General features: G+C 45.7%; 3 protein-coding genes across 3 annotated transcripts; all 3 read right to left on the reverse strand.

The window, feature by feature from the left end:
• Positions 1-598: 598 nt before the first annotated feature.
• On the reverse strand, positions 599-3076 carry LOC149280372 (SH3 domain-binding protein 5-like). Its single transcript, XM_089500579.1, has 6 exons — positions 2897-3076; positions 2234-2296; positions 2021-2149; positions 1740-1901; positions 1345-1518; positions 599-1006 (listed from the first exon to the last, which is right to left on the reverse strand). Exons 1-6 carry the CDS (start codon positions 3074-3076, stop codon positions 599-601), a joined length of 1116 nt encoding a protein of 371 aa, XP_089356705.1.
• Positions 3077-6352: 3276 nt separating this feature from the next.
• On the reverse strand, positions 6353-9004 carry LOC149280373 (small ribosomal subunit protein uS7-like). The gene is made up of 6 exons (XM_089500580.1): positions 8978-9004; positions 7687-7792; positions 7352-7561; positions 6771-6899; positions 6540-6638; positions 6353-6453 (listed from the first exon to the last, which is right to left on the reverse strand). Exons 2-6 carry the CDS (start codon positions 7789-7791, stop codon positions 6385-6387), a joined length of 612 nt encoding a protein of 203 aa, XP_089356706.1. The 5' UTR covers position 7792; positions 8978-9004; the 3' UTR covers positions 6353-6384.
• A 1252-nt stretch (positions 9005-10256) lies between these two features.
• LOC149280374 (tektin-like protein 1) lies at positions 10257-13078 on the reverse strand. Its single transcript, XM_089500625.1, has 7 exons — positions 12662-13078; positions 12385-12489; positions 12156-12300; positions 11668-11822; positions 11459-11554; positions 11103-11216; positions 10257-10439 (listed from the first exon to the last, which is right to left on the reverse strand). Exons 1-7 carry the CDS (start codon positions 13076-13078, stop codon positions 10257-10259), a joined length of 1215 nt encoding a protein of 404 aa, XP_089356751.1.
• Positions 13079-20219: the final 7141 nt, after the last annotated feature.

Raw genomic sequence — 20219 nt, forward strand, 5'->3', positions numbered from 1 at the left:
GCGAGACATCTCCGGTCTGTCCCTACCCTGTCGCCAGGACTAGAACATCTCCTTGTCTTCTCCTTCTGTACTCTCGTTCTGCGTGTACTTGGGCCAATGTCGTCATCTTCGGCTACAAAACATGGTTAAGATAATCTAGAAAGTAGGGTCTCTTTGGGGCTCTCCAATACTGACTGGTTTCCTTGGCATGACATTTGGGGCCCGTGGTGATTACTCCGCACAGAGGGATTCTCTCCTAGAACGTAAGCAATTAGCGCATGCCCCCGACCATCCTATGCCAGTGTAAGTCACGATGGGGTTTATTATATACCCCCATCCAGAAGCTCCTAGGAAAGTTTATGGCAGCAGCTTTCTTATTACATAGTCAGGAGCACAGTGGCCGCTGTTTAAGTAATAAGACGTCTCCCTTTCTTATCTACCCCTACACCCCAAGCCTTTAGCTAAATTGTCATGAAGTAAATTCTGCTCTCACCCAGGGCAATTGGACAACCTCACCTATCATCTGATGTCTCTAGCAACCTCTGGTTATCCCTGATCACTCTAAAATGTAACAAAGTCCTTTCATAGTCTGATATGTCTCTGTACCTAATTTATTCTCTCACAGACTAACACTCCTGTGATGTCTAAATGCCCCACCTCCCCCTCTCTCACCTGCTCTCTCCCTACCTGCCCCATCATTCTCTTCATCTTCTACCCTGCCGTCGAGACTAGTTACGTCCCCCAAGCCCCTCAAGTGTTCTACGGAATCGCTCTTCTGAAGATCAGATGCAATGGTCTGCAGGCTGAGAAGAGATATTGTATCGGCCGATGGACCCCCTTCTCCATCTTGCATGGAGTAAGGGGCTTCAGCTCCAAGCGGAGGAGCGCGAAGGGTCATGAGAGGTCCTTGAGTGCGGCGAGCATGGATCTCCTCGCTGATCAACTCTAAATTACGAAGCGTTCCGGAGTATCGGAGCTTTGCTTGGGCCACAGAACCCTCCAGAGAAGTGACACGAGCTTTGTGCTCCTGTAACACAGCAACGAAAAAAGGCACAAGAGAGTAAAACGAACTCTCTGATTCGGTTCTAAATGCAGAGGTAAGGACATGTCCTTCATAGATCAAGATGAGGGTAACACATTAAAAGGCAATGAACTTTTTGGTCACGGGCCATAGTCTCGCAAGGACAGGTTCCAAGAATACGAGGCGTTCTACCACCACATTGTTAAACAGTGACGCAGACACCACCTTGGTCCTGTACGGCAGAGACACTTGGGGCAAAGTCATATACTTGGCACTTCTAGTTCTGGGTAACGCAGAACCTACGAAACCTTATGCCCTTTGAAGAGTAACACCACAGCTCTCACCTCTAGCACCGTGTTGAACTGGACCTTCAGCTCGAAGTAAGGGCGACTTTTGATGATGACGCGTCTCAGGCTCTTCTGTAAAGTCTGCACTCGGGCTTCGGCCTCGTGACACTGACGGGTCACTCGCTGATGCTCAAACTCGCTGCGCAGCCGCTCCTCTTCCGCTTCATTAACCTGACGAGCGGTCAGAATAAACGCATATGAGGGGGGAAGATTAACCAAGAGAGACGGAAAAGGAGAATCAAGGGATAGATGATGTTGTGCCAACAAGATAACCCTGATATTACAGGGCTTAGTGTTTTGTATACAGCACACAGAGAGGGCCCTCTTACCATCCCTCCCTCTATCCTCACCCATCAGATATTTCTCTCCCAAATCACACTCTCCCCCCTCACTTTGCATGTGGCATGGTTCAGCATTTCTTGCCACGTTGGATCCAGTCTGTTTTTATCTGCGGTGACTCCCTGTTCGGCTACAAACACCATCTCCCTGGCGGCAGAATGCATACTGACTGCCCTCTCGTACCGCAGGGCTGCGCTGTGAGTGTCCTGCTGAGCCTGTATGGGTATGATATGGTTTATTTCATTCTGACAATCAGAAGAAGCTAGTTACTTATATATATATATATATATATATATATATATTTAATTTTTTTTTTGTATATTTATATAAATACCTCCTTGGCCAATCTCCTAGCTTCATAGTACGGCCTGGCCTTTTCTATGCACGCTCCAAGCTGAGTGGCTAGAGCGTTGAGCCGCCTCGCAGACTCAGTGAGTATCCGCCTGTATGCCGTGCGGGCATCCTACAGGGAGAGAGAGGGGCGACAACTCAATAACCGCCATTGGAATAGAGGTGGAAATCCAGTAAACATCTCAACGCAACTTACATCCAGCTGTAGCTCCAGCTGGTTGATCTCCTCGCTTGCCTGGTTCAGGCGTTCCAACTCCTCCTGAGACGGCAGACATAAAAGTGACATATTAAGGGTTAACATGAAGAGACCAGGGAGGTGGAGAAGCAGAACAAGAAAAACAGAAAAGAAATAGCTGAACCAGAAAATTTCAAGTGACCACTTACTGTTTTCTATTCTTAAAAGTTTTTTCCCCAGAATATAATGATTTCAGGCGGCTGCATATCAGCCGTTAGTATGAGTTCTCGCTCTGTTATCTGATCCCCGATCTACTAAACAAACCTCCGACTCCTTATCATACTGCCGGCGGGAAACAATAGAATGGCTAGATCTTAATCGCCCAGCCAGACACACTGACTAATGAAAGGCTATCAGGGAAGGGACTTCATTAGCATCGCCATAAAGCATTAGCTCAGTGTGGTGTTTGAGCCAGGAAAACCACCCAAAATATCACATGACTGATAACAATGGTGGCTCCAGGTCTTCAGATTATTGGGAGTTTATTGGGGCAAAATTAGATAAAACCAGGTTTTGACCAGGAATGATAGTCAGCAGGAGAGACATATATATAAAATAAACAGGGAGGAAGGCAGGACACCGTCACAGCGAGGCACCGGAGGCGTTAAAGAACAGACTCCACACCTGTATTCTGGGATCTAATTCTTCCTCCGGCTCCCCTTCCTCTCTTTTTACGTCAGCGGCACTCTCATTCTGTCTCTTGGCGTCAGAGGTGTTCTCTCCACGCTCCCCCAGCTCCGGGTGGCTGTCACTCTCAGCCCCTGGAGTCGGAAGTCTCACCTCAGATGGATCCTTCCCATCCATGGCGAGACGGCCTAACTGCTCACAGCCTACACAATAGAGAGAGAACGTTTAGTGAATGAATGAAGTTATTGCACAACGCGGTAAACAATACTGAAGTGTTATATAAAGAGATAACTATTTAAACAGCCCTCATCGCTAGTCACTACCATCACACCTACACAATGACACACAAAGATAGATAAATATTATATCTTAAGAATCTCATAAATGTCCCACCATAGTTATATACCATTAGTTATCAGTCTTTGATCTCATCTGAGATCCAGGAGCCATATGCCTATCCGCTCACTGTATTACCCTCTACCACTTCTGCTGGGAGGCTGTTCCATGTATCTACCACCCACTCAATAAAGTAGAACTTCCTTGCATTCCATCTAAGCCTGTGATCCTCTAGTTTTAGATGATGTTCTCTTGTATTTAGATACCCCTCTTTCTCTCTCTTCTCTTAGGCTCTCCCCATTTTAGCCGCCCTCCTCTGAACTCTCCCTAGAATGTCTGGATCTTTCTGGAGATGGTCTCAATGTGACGGTTTGGGGTATAAATGACTCCCCCTGTGACTGGTTACCCCTGGAAACATCTTAAAATGTTCATCAGATCAATAACTAAATACATTAATTTCCATGATATTATTATACAGGCTGAGAGGCGTTAGAACATCTGTTACTACAACATAAACACCTATACAGCTTTCGTAACGGTAAACAGTGCAATGTCACCCACCTATACAGTCTCTTTAGACGTCATTGAGTTGACCCACCCGCGTCACGTCACGGGTCGGCCACTGACGTCATGCGGCCCCCCAAACACTACACAGGAGTCTCAGGCCAGTTGCCTAGATCTCGGCAGCGCCCGGCTACACCGGAACCGGAAACCAGGTATGGCAAACTAAGGTGGGTGGAGAGAGTTACGAGGTTTCCGTACAGCAACATGGCGCACGGCATTCCCTCGGAAAAGTAAATCTGTCCGTACGGGAAAATGGCGAAATATAAAAAGGTTCCGTACGGGTGCGCAGCGTGAAGCTTAAATGTGTCGTACGTACAACAAAATGGCGGAAAATCATTCCTCGTGCAAGGTGTTACTAGTTTTTTCGTACATGTTGGCGATTGCGATAAATTACTTCCGGTGTAGTGCCGGAAAGGAAGAACAGTGCCTTTTTGTTACCATGGAGACTTCGATTCACTCAAACCAGTGTGGGAGGAAGATGTATTTAGTATGTGCCTGTCATATAACGAAAAACCTCATTATTCTAAGTCAGCAAAGGACCGCATAAACCTTGGAGGGGAACTGCCATGCAGTCTTTTGTGTGTAACTGGGATGTCGCACAAGGTCCTTCTACCCTACTGCCCCTCTCATCACACTAGTATTATATCATAACTCAGTATAATGTCATGTATAATAATCGGTTATTCGGTTAAATATACCGTCCTAAGCATAATCCCTGTTACTGACGAATCCCTGAATCCCACCCCGTGTTCTCACACCAAGACTTTCGCAAGGAGAGCTGTATACAGTAGTATATCCTCCAGCGCTGTATACAGTAACAACCCCCAGCACTATATACAGTAATAACCCCCCAGCGCTGTATACAGTAATGTCGGCCGGTGACAAAAACCTGTTTTTCTCTCATTTTGTTCCAATAAACCCCTTTTATCTGCAGACCTGGAGCCGCCGTTGCTGGCAGTCATGTGATATTTTGGGTGACTTTCCCGGCTCAAACACCACACTGAGCTGATGCTTTATGGCGATGCTAATGAAGTCTGTTCCTACAAAAACTTTAATTAGTCTATAACTCAAATGGCCACAGAGAGACACAAAACCAGCACAATATCAATTGTGTAAAAAATGAAATTACACCAAATGCAAATAAAAAATACGGTCTGTACACAATTAACTTTTAATGGATTTGCAGGTAAATTATGAAATTACCTGAAAGCGTATCTTTTATTGAAAAGTGACAAGGTATAGCTTTGTAGGATGTATCTTTTTGCCTATACATTACGCTGACTAGGAAATGTATAGGGGAAATGTGAATCCCGTTACCCCATAAAGCCGCTATACAGATTAAACTACTGCGTGGGCTGCGTGTAGATGCGCACGGACCCATCGTCCACGCTCTGTCACGGATGCTATGCACGTGCCTGGGCATAAAGGATTCTGGGACTAAACGCCCTGGGGGAGGCTGTATGCATGCGCAGCACTCAGGCAGCCATACTGGAGAATCCACAGAATCATATAACTTCACGGTGAAGCCTTTATGTAAATACTTTGTTACCAGCTTCATTTCAGTTCAGAGAACGGAGCAGACATTAAGACTGACAGCTCATCCAGCGAGACGAAACTCAAGGAACATCTCCGGCTAAAGTATCCATCATGAAGGACCGACATCCAAGAGCGCTTTTGAGGTAACTGCGTAGACAGCTGTTACTTTCCTTCTTCATTGTTGGTAAATTGGCGCTTCCCACGATGCCAGAAATAAAGAACCAAGCGGCCCCCATTACCCTCCCCAGAGTAACCGCACTACAGCATTGAGTGATCAGTACCTGGGGCATTTCTCACTCACACCGACGGCTAGCTGGGGGCACTCAGCATACAAGCCTGTTTCTTGCTGTATTATAGGGGGATGCAGCAGCCATTTGGATTTTTAAAATTCATACCTCAATACCTGGAACCCTGGGGATCACCAAGATAGCGTGTTCTTTACTACATGTAGTTACCCCATTATTTAAATTGACGGGGCAATCGTTTTGTGGGTGCAGCAAGCACTTTAGTACCAACCTGACCACTATTTATATAGTTAGGGCATTTGAGGCAGTTTCATTTCCAAGCACATTTTCTGCTCCTCCTGCGTACATCATGAGGATGGCTCATTCGCAGCAACTATTTAATGTATAGTGAAATCTTAAAGGCACCTTGAAACTGACATACAGGGCAGCTCAGGGCTTTTAGCAGAAGCTCAGCGGGGCTGGAAGTGTTTTTTAGGAGTTAGAACCCCATCACTCCTGCAAACCTTACTCAATAAGCCTCAGCTCTCACTCACTTTCACACAGATAATCTTTGTGTTACCACCGACGTTACTCAATCCTTCAGATTCTCCTTCTATAACTAATCTTAAAATCTCAAAGCTTTACTGGATCCTGGGGCGCCTCTCATGAACACCCAACTCCAAAAACGCTTACTTTGCCTCACAGCGTCATCACACGATGATGAAATACAAGATTATGAACAAAAAATACACAGGAGACTCAAATACATAACAGATTTCTTTATTGTACGAGACACCGGATGCCCCCGTTAGGATGTCGACACGCTTAACGGTTGGATTTGGCTACTCTCTCCAATTCGTCCTTTTTCTTGATAGCGTATGAGTTGGAGGAGCCCTGCAGGAAGAAGAAAAATAGAATTAAGAGTCCGTATTAAAATACCGTGTTAATGCTATTAACTACACAGCGCGTACGAAGCTCACCTTAGCGGCATTGATGAGCTCATCAGCCACGCACTCCGCAATGGTCTTAATGTTCCTGAAAGCAGCTTCACGAGCGCCGGTGCACAGGAGCCAGATAGCCTACGGACAAGACGGAGGGTTAATATTCCCACTCGCGCAGTGATCGCTCTCCATGGACCCAATGCACTCCTTTCCGACCCTCCATATCACAGAACTACGTGCGTCATTTTATTTCCGTCCCTCCGTCGTCACCTGGTTAACTCTTCTCAGCGGCGACACGTCCACAGCCTGTCTCCTCACGGTTCCAGCTCTTCCAATACGAGTGGAATCCTCACGAGGTCCGCTGTTGATGATGGCGTTCACCAGAACTTGCAGGGGGTTCTAAAACCAGAACACAGATCGGTGAGAAACAGAGTGCAACTCCCATCACAACAAGAAACATGTATTCCTAGTTTAAAGCACCCGATACAGTTATGTGCGATGTGCAGAAGCAGGGAACACCAGGCTGCCCGTGAATAACATTTCTGGAGCCCAGGACCCCCAGCTGTCCAACACGGCAAGCGGGAAAACACGTTTCTTTACTCAAGCTGCTTCTATCCAGCATCAGGTTTTGTCTTAAGGTCTTCCCAACCTTCAGCGCCAAAAATATTCAACAGACGAGGTAATCACTGTACGCGCAGGGCAGAGCGAGACAACACACAGTATGCCGTACAGCTGCAGAATTAACCTCCGCACGACAGCAGTGCTAAAATACGAGCCAGCCGTACGACAAAACCAGCCAATCAGGGGGTCTGTCTTTTTTTTTTTTTTTACTAAGGTCGTGATGTCATTACCTCCCCGGTCAGCAGGTGGATGATCTCGAAGGCGTGCTTCACTATTCTGACGGTCATGAGCTTCTTGCCGTTGTTCCTCCCGTGCATCATGAGTGAGTTTGTGAGACGCTCGACAATAGGGCACTGAGCCTTGCGGAAGCGCTTGGCAGCATAACGGCCTCCGCTGTGGGGCAGGTACTTGGCATACTTCTCCTTTACAGCAATGTAATCCTGAAAGACACAAAATCACGGTAATCAGCCGCCAGTTGTGTGAAAACTAGGAAGTGATGTAAGACGTATGTCAAACATGCGCAACAAATCCATATGAAGAGACTCCCCTTTCTGCGCATGCTTACCTGCAGAGAGATGTCATTAATCTGAACATCGTCTGTACTCCATTTCCCGAACAGTTTGATCTCGGGGGTCTCGGCCCCTACGGGAACGCCCTCCCAGTCTGCCATCCTGCAAGAAACAAGCGACGGATTAGATCAAGAAACGCGATATCTGACAGCTCAGCCAGAGATACACACCAGATTAAACACAAATGCCGATACCGCTGTACAGCGCTGCGCTATATGAAGGCGCTATATAAATAAGGAAGCTGCCAGGAGGAAGGAAGAATGTCAGGCTTCTACTTAATGTTAATAAAACCCTCCATTGAGACCCCCTTTACTGTAAGTTCTGCCAGTCCAAAGCAGGGGGCATTCAAGGAGACCCAGTAACTCAGATCTCCAACGGGGCCACCCGCAGACAGGGCAGATGGGCAACACACAGGGGTACTTGGACTAAGGACTCTCAGCATCCATGAAGCGCACAAAGAATACCATCAGTAACTTTCATAAGTGGAAAGTTAACCATTTCACTGCCATACTGTGTATAAAATCAGGCAGAGCAAACACTTTATACTGCTGAAAAGCAACATATAGAACTGAAGAGTATTTGGAGAATAGATCAGGATGAGTATGTAATATATATATATACACACACACATCCAACATACACAGGATTACAGAGTCTGGGAACCATGAACATATATACATCCATACACACGCACATTTACACACATATCCAATATACACAGGATTACGCATCCACATAAAGGCGTGCACCATACTAGCTATATATATATATATATATATATATATATATACACACACACGGTTATAAAGGAGTTAAATAAGCAAGAAACATTTGCCTGTCAATTACACATCCAGAGGGCGGGGACCGTAATATAAAGAGATATATACATACATATACACATATATATACATACATACATATCAGTCAGACTCTCCAGTGAGCGCACTCACACTCTGTCCCAGTCAGCCTCGCCTTTTCGCACAGAGAGCCCCAGAAACCCATAATGAAAAATACAACAAGCCGGGAGACAGAGCCCCGAAGTGCACCGATATACAGGGGAGTTTATTGGCAGACTCGTGTGATATGTGCGGGTATATGTAATATGCACTGTACGGGGCATGGAGGCCAGGCCTCTAACACGCGTTCCATTCCTCCTGCTAAGAGTAACACGTCGGGCCCAAAACCCCGCGCGCGCCGACTCGGTAACCCGCCCAGTAAGCCGCATACACCGATATAACACCGCTGTAAGAACCGCAAAGAGAGTATAAAATCACACTGGACACTCACGTGTCTCCTCGACTATGTCTTCACCGGTCGGCGCTCGGAGCGGAAAGAGGCCGGGGCGGGGTCTCCTAGCCAGTTATACAGGGGCCCACACTTCCTCCCAGTCCTCACTACGCCAGCTCTTCCCTCACATCACCCTTACTATAATAGACGTACGCAGCAAAAAAACGCCATTTTGGATGAGGGAAGGCGTCGCTACGTCACGTCTGGAGCGCCATTTAAAAAGTGGGCGCATGGCCGGCATCACATACGTATTGCAAATCCAGTTTCCATTTTAGATACTGGCAGATCTTAACGCTTTAAGTAAAGGCATGGTCTCTGGCACAGGGGCATCTTATACTTTACGTAGCTTTACTAACCAGTTTCTTAGGTTCGTGTCAATAGTTAATTTTTATGAACAGCACCCTTATTGTATTTATCAGTTTTGAGAGTATATCCCAACACAGAAAGATATGATTAGTAATTCCATATCATAAATGCTAAATAACCCATAGGTTTTTTTTTTTTGGGGGGGGGGGGGGGGTGTATTGATATGTTGTACAGTTCATGCTAATTTGGGGGTTACCCTGTCCTCCTCTAATAATGTCTATCATTGGCCTTATAGTATCTTAATAGATTTTTTCAAAATGTTAGTAGATTATAGCTGTGTGGCTTCTGACATTTATTCCGGTTTGTACAGAACCACGTGTGGCGGGACTCGCGTATCGGTTGTTTTCCCTCCCTGCACTCGAACTACGGTGGCCTGTTGGGACATTATTTATCAGGTACGTGTACTCTGTATAACATGCTGTCAAACACGGTATGAAATAACGTATGTTTTTCAGCAGCCCCTCTTTGGGAATCTTTTCTAGGAGCTTGGAATGTTTGTACGAGGACGTCACAGGGTTTTACAGCCCTAAAACCCAGATAATGTATGTAGAAATAAAGTACTTTCAACTCTGTGGCTCTGGAGTCCCCCCCCTTTGTAGGCGGCCGCAGGACATGCGCCATTTTTGGAGAGGAAGTGGAACGTGGAGTGTCGTTCCCCCCCCCCCCCCCAAGAGGAGCGTCTCTTCACGGACGAGACCCGGAGAGTTCCTGGTGTGCCTTAACCCCATAGCCCCTCTCGGCAGCACATGGCGGGAAGCGTGCGATTTCGGGGTACACGTCTACATTAGGGGCTCTTTTTATGTGTGATATGTTTTTATACACAGACAATAACTCTGGTATCGCTCCATTTCTTTCTTTATTACTCAGTCAGGGTTGTGTGTTTTGTGTCTCTCGCCGACGCTCTGCGCTCTAATCACAGATGCAGTCTCTCTCTCCGGTTCTTGGCGCTCCTCTCTCTCGTTCTGACCGCCGCTCGGTCCAGCAGCTCTCCCCACATTTTGTTCCTCGCGTCGTCCTTTAATCTCTGGCAGGCGCTCTGCACGACCCCGGTATTTCCACGCGTTCTTTCAAGAGATCTCTGCAGGGAGGCCGAGCCCTTAAGGAGAAGGCAAAAAAAGCCAGTGAGAGAGGCTTTGGCATCGCTTCTAACTGCCCCACTGTATAATTCAATTGACAAGGAGAAATCACCCTGATTTAGCTATACATTATACAGGGCCGGTCAAGCTCTTCCTACAGCAGAAGCTCTCTGTAGTTAAACCTTCATGGTGTATAATGAAGTCAAGGAGCTGAAACCATATCTCTCGCTTTGGTGAATAAGCCCGTGTCTAGTGACTCGGATGGATTGTATTTACTCGACTCCCAAACTTTGGATCTTAATGAAGAAAAAAAGAAAAGTCCTGAATATAAGACCACCCCGTTAGAAAAAGATCGGAGGCGGAGGCTGTGCCCTTTTGCAGAATTAAGGGCATAGCGGAGCTGCTACCTGGGAAGCGGGCGAAGAAAGAAGGCAGAAGAACAAGAAGAGGCAAGAGAAGAAGCGAAGCTGCAGGAAAGGAGACAGGGACACAGAAGCAGTGAAGATATTGAGAGAGAGTGTGAGTGAGTGTGTGTCAATGATAAGCCCCTAGGCTTAGTCTGCTGTGCGGCGGTGCCACAGATCTAAGGTGTGAATAAAAGACTAGGTCTTATCTCTGATAAAACAAAAACCTCGCCTTGCAATCGAGCAAAACCGGTATTAATTCTAATGATGACATCATACTTTGGAAATGAGCGTGCTCTCCGGGAGCTGGGTCACCGGGTGCCTCTGAAGAATTTTCATCAACGGACGATCGAGCCTTTCTCTCGTGGTGACATCCGTGCTGCACACAGGACCCTGCGAGAAGAAAGGTGTGAGGCGTGGTGACATAACAGCATGACATAAAAAATCTATGACATCATTATTTTACACAACATTCAATCTGACGCCATTTTGGAGTCAAAGAGGTTAGGTTTTTTTATATGCCAAACCCCCGCCCCAAAATTAACCACCACGTCTGCACATGCGCATCCACTGAACAGGAGCATGTGTAAAGAGACTTGCGGATGTGCCCTGGGCCCTGCATGCGGTATACGGACCAGTTGAAGTTGGTAGCTGGTCTCCATCTCATCTTGAAGTCTCTGCTGTCGCTGCATATAATTCCTTACACCTCCCAAAGCGAGCGTCACGTCATCCTAGGAAGGAAGTAATGCAGTGAGGAATTGAAACATGCATGGGACAGGCATATGGCTCCTGAGTCTGTGTTAAATGTTTTTTATGTCTGTTTAATCTTCGTATCGCATGTTACCCGAATGCGGGCGCTCTCCTCGGCCTTCCTGCGAAGCGCTCCGGTGAGACTCGCCTTCAGGTCCAGACCCCCCGCTGATTTCTGCCAACGTGGTGACTGCGCATTCCGCAGCCGCTGACAGGTGAGGTGCGCGTCCTGAACGGCGGCCCGGAGATCTACGGAGACAGCAGAAACGGAATCTATCAAAGTATCAATCATTGATCAGAATACAGAAGAGGCTACGATGTAGCGGGAAATAATCAATGGGGTTTATTAATTACAGACGGAGTTTGCAGGAGAGTTGCAGTTTCAGAAAGCCAGAAGAGAGTATTGGTCCTAGAAAAAATATGTCGTCACATACGCATTCCATCTAAAGAAGAGACCGCTGAGGTCCAAGAAGCTAACATCATTATTCTTTTTTGTACGTTGACTCAGTAAAAGCCTCCGTCTTCTCCTGGACCCGTGCACCGATCTCGTTTTTATTAGTACATTGGGAGGTGACTTGGTACCTGCGTCATCTTGCCAGATACGTTGGCCACTCCATGTTGTTTCTTCTCCTGGCGAATGTGGTTTGGAAGTCTCGCCGACAACCTCCAGGACTGAACTCTTCTCTTTGCAAAACTCCGAGAGCTTCTGGCGATGATCGTATAGAACCTGCGGGACGAGAGAGAGGTGGCGCGAGAGTGCAGAAGACTAATGGGACGCCAAGTAATTAGAGTACCGGGGCACCTCTCTCACCTTAAGCTGTCTCGAGACTTCATGCAGTTGATGCTCCAAATGCTTCTTCTGGTCTTGAAGAGCGCGCTTCTCCTCCTGCAGTAGAGCGTCAGCATCATCAGGACGCTGTAAAGAATGGAAAAGCCATCAGCTGTTTAGAAATGGAGATATCAGGCGGGATTTACTGACCGGTGATACACGGCAGAGACTTCTCTCCACCAGTCCTGATACCAGGGCTTCGAAGGTCCAGCCTTCTCATGAAACAGAATAAGAGAAGACACTCAAGACAACGTCTCACCCTCTCGCTCTTTGGCCTCGCAGCCCGGAGCTGAGCGGTTTCTTGGTTGGTGATGATGTCTCTCCTGACGTTGCCATGAGCTTTCTCCGCGGCGTCCCTCACCCTTTGTAACCTTTGGATGTGGCGGTTGGTCTCGAGAAGCGCCTTCCTCAGGCCGAACACGGAATGCTGCGCCTGTCTCATGTAGGAGAGTGCCAGGGAGTCGCACTTCTGGGAGATCAGGTCCCGGTGGAAGGGTGGAGGAGCCGCGCGTTCTTTCTGTAGGCTCTTGGAGACGCTCTGAGGGCTCATCAGCCTCTTTTCGGTGTTTGATGGAGCGCCGGCGTTAAAGGGGAGCATCTGCAGGTTCTGTGTCAGCCGTATCGTCCGATATGAGGCATCGCGCCATGAGGCAGAGCCCACCGGCCGGGCCGCCATAGGGACTGAGAAGAAAGCCCCTTAGTGAGCCGCTAGACAAAAGAAATAATAAAGTCTTCCTAACGAAAGTCCTTGCATAGGGGGGCATCCCTCGGGTGTGTAGCACCCTGGCACCTGCCCCAGGTATACCCAATAAAACGAGGGATGGACATCTCATCCAGTGAGCTTGTCCTGCTCGGGCTGCGCTGGCCCTGTATAATGTATACTTAAACTAGTGCGATGAAACATGGCATTAAAGGGACACTGCAGCCATCATCAGCATTTTAATGAATGGGCCCTTTAAATCGTTATGGTGTATTCAGCAAACGTACCCGCTCACTAAAGTGCATGCGCATTGTACTCACTGCCAGCCAGCTCCCTCGCTGGCTCATGTTCCAGGGGGTCTAATGAGGCCCCCAATGTGTATAGAAAGCACTTCAATAAGCAGACAGTGGCGTGGAAGGGGTGCCCGCTTCAGCAAACAATTGAAGAATACTTAGAAAATACTTGAATATGCGATCCTCAATGGGGCAGCGGGGGGGGAACATTGGAGTGTCCCTTTAACTATACATTATACAGGACCAGCTCAGCCCATCTTCCAGCCACCCTCCATGATGTATACAATAGTGAGACTTAAAGAGGTCCTGCAACCTTTTGTTATTGAGATGTCACCCGAAGACGTTGTGGGTCTATTGCTACAGAGTGAACCGGTCACCCGTGTCTTACCTGTCGTCAGCTATTTCCTCTTTGCCGCTGGCATCTGCCCTGTGTATCCGTCTCTTTGATGCCCTCGCTGTCCCTTCCCCCCGGATCTGTGTATGTGTCTCTCTGGATACCGTTGCTATGTACATCTTGTTGCTCTGTCCCTGTGTTATGATGTCATCACAGTGTCACGAGATGACACATTCACAGACAGGGTAATAAATCCAGTGGCGGCTCCCCCTCTATACAGTTAGCACGGTGTGCTGGTTCTATGAACCTTCTAACCCCGTGGGCTGACACTTTCTATAATATATATATATATATATATATATATATATATATATATATATATATATATATATATATATATATATATATATATATATTAGTCAAATTATACCTTTTACATTCCTGATTCTTGGGATCCCTAAGCAACAAGATTTCCTGGGCCTCGTCAAACACAAGTATTAAAATAAATTCACGATGAGGAGTGATCGGTTGAAAAGTCCGGTATTAACCCTTCGTGTGCCAGAGGGGGGTGCGCAGTTACGCTGGCAGTATTAAAGAGACACCCCAGTCATCATATCACATGCACTTTAATGAATATGATAGCTGAGAGGTCTCATTACATTTGCATGGAGTCTAGTATGATCTGCAGACCCCCCCCCCCATATGCATCGTTTTCTACTCTTCTACTAAAGTCTCCAATAAACGACCGCAATACAAATACAGTTATGTTTATTCAAATTGGATATATAAATTAGAACGTGTACTTTGAGTGCTCCCTAAACATCGATCTGCGACCCTGTGCTTGGATGACCCATAGAATATACATTTAGTGTCTGTTATTGCATGGCATGGATCTCATTATGTTGCAGATACATTAAGGCGTGCTGGATGTATGTAATGTGTGGTGTTGTAGTGACACCGTGTGGTCAAAATTGATATTGATTTTAAGTAATAAAAAAAACATAAAAGAAAATGTTTGTTCAAGACTTTTAAATTTAAATTGACTATTGATTCATTTTTTTATTGATATTAATTTCTCAAACTATTTTGAATTTTCTAGCAATTAAGATGCTACTATAATTTTTTTTCACGTGCATTTTATTTTGCACTCTTGGTCTCTGTATTTTTATTCTGAACCCCTAGTGGCTTCAGGAGGAATTGCAGTGAGAAAGGTCTCAGTCCAGAGTATTCCTAATTATAGTTCTTATACCTATTGTATGTATATATATATATATATATATATATATATATATATATATATATATATATATATATATATATATATATATATATATATATATATATATATATATATATATATATATATTACACATCTTATTTTCTGTAGGAATATATGTGATACCTCGCATCATCCTGGCTTGAGCAGCACAGAAGTGTAACTTGCCATCAATCATAGTTGAAAGCAGCAACAGTGTAAAAACAGTAAAATTTTCAGCATTTGCCCCCTGTGAGGCAATTCCAGCCATGTGGTCTACTAGTGACGCAGTCGTTGACGTAAATAAGATATGCTCAGGATTTTCCATAACATATGTACAGAAAGGCAACATCAAACAAAAGGAGCCCAGAAAGGATATAAATGCAGCCTGAAATTTTTGTTACTCGAGTCAGCAGCGGCATATTCTGGTCTAGTTGGACAGCAGCCCCTCTTCCATATAACAAGGGGCAGATCGACCTGTTGGGTGATCAGGCTCAGTGGCGTGTCGCTGCTCCATGGGCCGGCTACGGAGAGCAGAGATCTCCCTCGTAGACCAGTCCCTATACACTAGTCTGCACAGCCTCAATAATGAAGTCCATGCCCACCAACCATCCTTATCAAGGATTTATGATGTCCTACCTGGGTGCTCAGCTTGGAGGACAGAAGCCATGGAGGCAAGTGGTGGGAGGCAGCTGGGGTGCTGCTCTGGGTCAGGTTTAGCCAAGGTTTGTTTGCTAAGCACCCTGGTGGACATTTGTGGAATTGCAAGTTGAACACAAGACAACTTTAGGTGATGGGCCTAAAAAGGTTTAGACAAAAGGAAATAGTGGGGTGAGGAGAGGAGGTGCTGTTAACACCTAGTTATTTAGCCGAATGCACATAGTGCTGAAACAATGCGGAAAGAGTCCAGGAGCTGACAGTAGGAATACCAATACAATCTTTACTGAGGGATTGTGGGAAATTGAACATTTGTTAGTGTGAGAGTATGTTATTGTATGGTGGTAGACCGCATGCACGTACGCGTAAGTGTATGCTGGAGTGTGCGGTGTTAGCGTGAGTGTATGTGTGCCAGTATTTGGTGTCAGCTTGCGTGCGTCTCAGTGTATGGTGTTAGAGTATCAGGGGTGAGACTAGGATTAGTGGTGCGAGAGGGAGAGGAATTGCCTCTGTGTATATATGGGTATGGCGTTAGAGTGAGAGAGCGTTAAAGCGAGTTTGTGTGTTACTATGTATGTAACTAACCCTAGGCTCACCTCTGTCACCACTACTTGCATCGTGGATGATCATATTAAATGAAAGAGACACTCCAGCAGGGAATGAGTGAGAGTGCCGGAGAAACACAGAAGAAATAATATAGCTGAAACGAAGCAGAAGTCTGAGGGTCTCTTTGATGTTTTAAGCCAATCAGAAGGCAGGGGGGGCAGGAAGGCAGGTAACATTCAACCCCGAGGGCAAATCCAGTCACGTGGAGAAGTGGCCCAACAAATAATGTACCCAACCTACAACCTAAAACAGACAAACCTTCAGGTACTTGGCCAAAAGTGTATAAATCAGGGCAGTCGGGGGGGAAGTTGGCCGATGCCCCCCATTACCCCGTCTTCCCCTGATTTCAGTGTCTCCTGCATTTTAGGGACTGTGCCCACCCCCCTGCCAGCGAAGATACATTTTCTCCTGTGTCCTGGTCCACCAGTTCTGGTCTACGGATCTAATTCGGAAAAAGTTAATTAAGCGCAACAGTTTAATTTCAAGTAAGATAATGAGGAATTAAGGGCTGACGAGACTTCCTCCAGTGTTTAGATAATTAGTGACACGACACCATGTGCAAAAAAAAAAAAAAAAGTTTCAAATGACGGTGCGTGTGTGCGGTAAACAACTCATTAATTACCCCTCCACGGGCTTGTTAATTGGGAACTGATTTATGCTGTGAAAACGCATCCCTAAATGATATTTAAAGCTCTAATTAATTACCTTGAGGCTAATGAGGTGGTAAGAAGGTATTCCTTATAGAATCAATTTTCATCGCTGTCATTAGTAATGAAAATATTGACTATTGTATCTATTGTAAAATATATATTCACTATATAGGAGTATATTTAAATATAATATTAAATATAACATTAAATACATTTTAAAGTCTGTAATAAAGCTCTGCGGAGACTCAATTTATCTGCCTCACTTCATTGTCTTTTTATTATCTTTTTTTGGCTATTTTGTTTTATATATAGATTAGGAATATTTATTATTCTGTATTTATTGTATTCTGAATCTGGCTAATTATTTTCTATAAGAATTGTTTTAAAATGTAGAGCAGGGCATTAAATAAAAAAAAAAAAATGTAAACACCTTAAATATTGTGTTACTTTCTTTATTTTCTAATATTTTAAGGGAGATTTTTGATTGGTTAATTTGCTTTGAGATTCAATTCGAATATTTGGTTCAGATTCTATTCAAGAGTTGATTCGACCAAAAAATTGAGATTTACCTTCACTGTGTCACGTACAAGTAAATAGGAGATACCGTAGTCAGGTAGGACTCCAAGACAGAACAAGTTCAGACAAGCCGAGGTCAGGATTCCGGAGAGCAGGATAGCCGATAAACGTAGCCGAAGTCAGGATTCAGGAGATCAGGATAAACGAAGAACAAGCCGAGGTCAGGATACAGGAAAACAACGTAGTCAGGCGAGCCGAGGTCAAACACAGGAATCAGGCAGGTAAACGCTATCTGGGTGCTAGCACAAGGCATAGACGACCATCAGAAGGCAAGGTGAAACTGGTCTGAGGGGTTTAAATGGAGAACCGCGGAGGAAGTCTGAATCTCCCATCAGCCCCTCATGACATCACTTCCGGTGTCTGTGACTCGCGGCCATCTTGTGGATGGCGTAATCTCCCTTCATAAATTCCTCCAGTATGTGAGTTCGCCACTAGAGGTCGCGCATGCGCAGCAGCAGGACGCCGTGTACCAGGAGGTCTGCCTCTCCTGCGCGGCACTTCAGAGGAAGGCAGCGGAAGCGGCCTTGCGGTGGAGGGGGGTCTCCCTCTCCCTCGTGGTGGCTGCTGCGGAGGTGGCCGTGCGGTGGGGGGTCTCCCTCTCCTCCGTGGGGGCTGCTGCGGAGGTGGCCGTGCATTGGAGGGGGGTCTCCCTCTCCTCCGTGGTGGCTGCTGCGGAGGTGGCCGTGCGTTGGAGGGAGGTCTCCCTCTCCTCCGTGGCGGCTGCTGTGGAGGTGACCGTGCGTTGGAGGGGGGTCTCCCTCTCCTCCGTGGTGGCTGCTGTGGAGGTAATCGTGCGTTGGAGGGGGGTCTCCCTCTCCTCCGCGGCGGCTGTTGCGGCAACGTGGGAACCGAGGACAGGTGAGTAACACACTGGACTTTATTAATCAATTTTACCCGAGTAAAAAGGGATGAGACAGATAATTAAACTTGAGATCAAGGAAGCAGAATGACAGACACCTTAAGATTGACGTGTTGTATGATGGCCACTTTAAACCTAAAAATGTGTTACATATGTATAATCATTGTGTAATAATAGTGTAATTGTCTGGTAAATTATATTAGGTGACATGTTTGACGGCTGATCAATAATATTCAGTGATACTAGAAAAGGTTGTCCCCTATCTCCACTTTTATTGTTAAGATGAAAGGATTAGCAGGTAGCCTTTTGGATGTAAAAAAAACATCATCTCACAAAATTGTGATGATTACATTTGTACATTTGTTGGAAATTTGGCTCAAAGGAACAAACAAATGCCAAACATCTAGATCTTTAATGAATTTGTAACGGATTTAAAGCATAAAATCCAATTATTTGTATACCATGGGAGCAGCCATCTTAAATGTCATGCTTGGAACTAGATGATAGTTGAAGAGAGCAGGGTGGAAGAAGAAGAAGGGAGAGAAGGGTAGTTTTAATCAATCAACTTATGTTAAAGCTATGATGGAGAGAGTTCCCCGTATCTACAGACTTCGACTGCCAGAGAATAGAGTCATCAACTGCTAGAATGAAAGACAGCAGCGCCATCAACTGTCAGAATTACAGACAAAAGGCTGTGTTTTTTTTATTTAAAGTTGTATTTACGCAGCTCTTTAGCGATATGACCGACGCTTCTCTGTTTTCCTTTGTAATTCTAACCATTTGCTGCGCCCAAATATTTCCAATAGTGCAGGTTTTTACTTCCAGGGCAATGAAAGTGTCAATCCATCTCAATGACCCACCTGTGCTAAAGCAAGTGCCTCTCTGCCTTACACCGCCGGCTGATTTTGCCGCGGTTTGGCTATTTTCTTAAAACCTTAATGCATTATTAATGCCAGCTTCACAGATCAACGGATCAACAGACACATCTCCTAAACCCCTACCACCGGGCAGCGGAATGCATAAAATATCAACTTCACGAATAAATAACGAATAAATAAACTTCTATCTCCTGTATTACATGAGATTCAAAACAAGGCACCGAGGCTAGCCAGACACAACAGAATTCCTCGCCGTCCGTCTCATTAGGATGGAAAATATACAGTTCCTCCCGTGAATGCTGTCTAAGGAAACTGAATATAAATTAATGGTAAATATCTGATTGATGCAGAAATTAATCTGACGTCCTTTTGAAGTTAGGAAGGAAATAGTTCTGAGGGGTGCTGACAATAATAGGGAGTATTTTGGGTATTTTTCATACCGGGTTAGTGACGGCTGTGATGGGACGACCTGCTTCCTTCAGTCTGAGACCAAACACAGAAATGCCTGCGTAACCCCAAGTCGTTCATTTTGGGGTGATCCAGAGGGAGCGGCGATCCCAGGGTATCGATGGATAGCCCGGGGTCCCTAGATTGTTCGGTCCAAATAACATTCTCAGACTAGAAGGGCCAAAAGATTCTTATCTGCATTGAAATTCTTTGTTCCTATCTGGTGTCTTGAGAAGGTTAACACTGCTTGACCGGTGTCCTCTTTTTCAAGCCTGTGGTTTTTGAGGATATGAATATACATAAGATCTAGCACCGGGATGTGACCTGTGATGAGGACAGGGGAATATAAGGTGTCTGCTCATAATGGAAAGACTCATTGAAGTCATTGATACCTACGGAACGTTTAATGAAATGTTGGTCCTAAAGCCAGGCGTATGACTGATAATGTAAAATAATCATACATTCCACTGTAACTTTTTGGTGTCGCTCCTGGTTTAGTAATTGTCAAGAGAAGGACACCGAGGTGAGATGATCGCGTGAACCTCTTGAGTGAAACTCCCCG

This window comes from Sceloporus occidentalis, unplaced genomic scaffold (genome assembly GCF_023333645.1).
Source record: "Sceloporus occidentalis isolate IW3139 unplaced genomic scaffold, rSceOcc1.0.p SCAF_157, whole genome shotgun sequence".
NCBI lineage: Eukaryota > Metazoa > Chordata > Lepidosauria > Squamata > Phrynosomatidae > Sceloporus > Sceloporus occidentalis.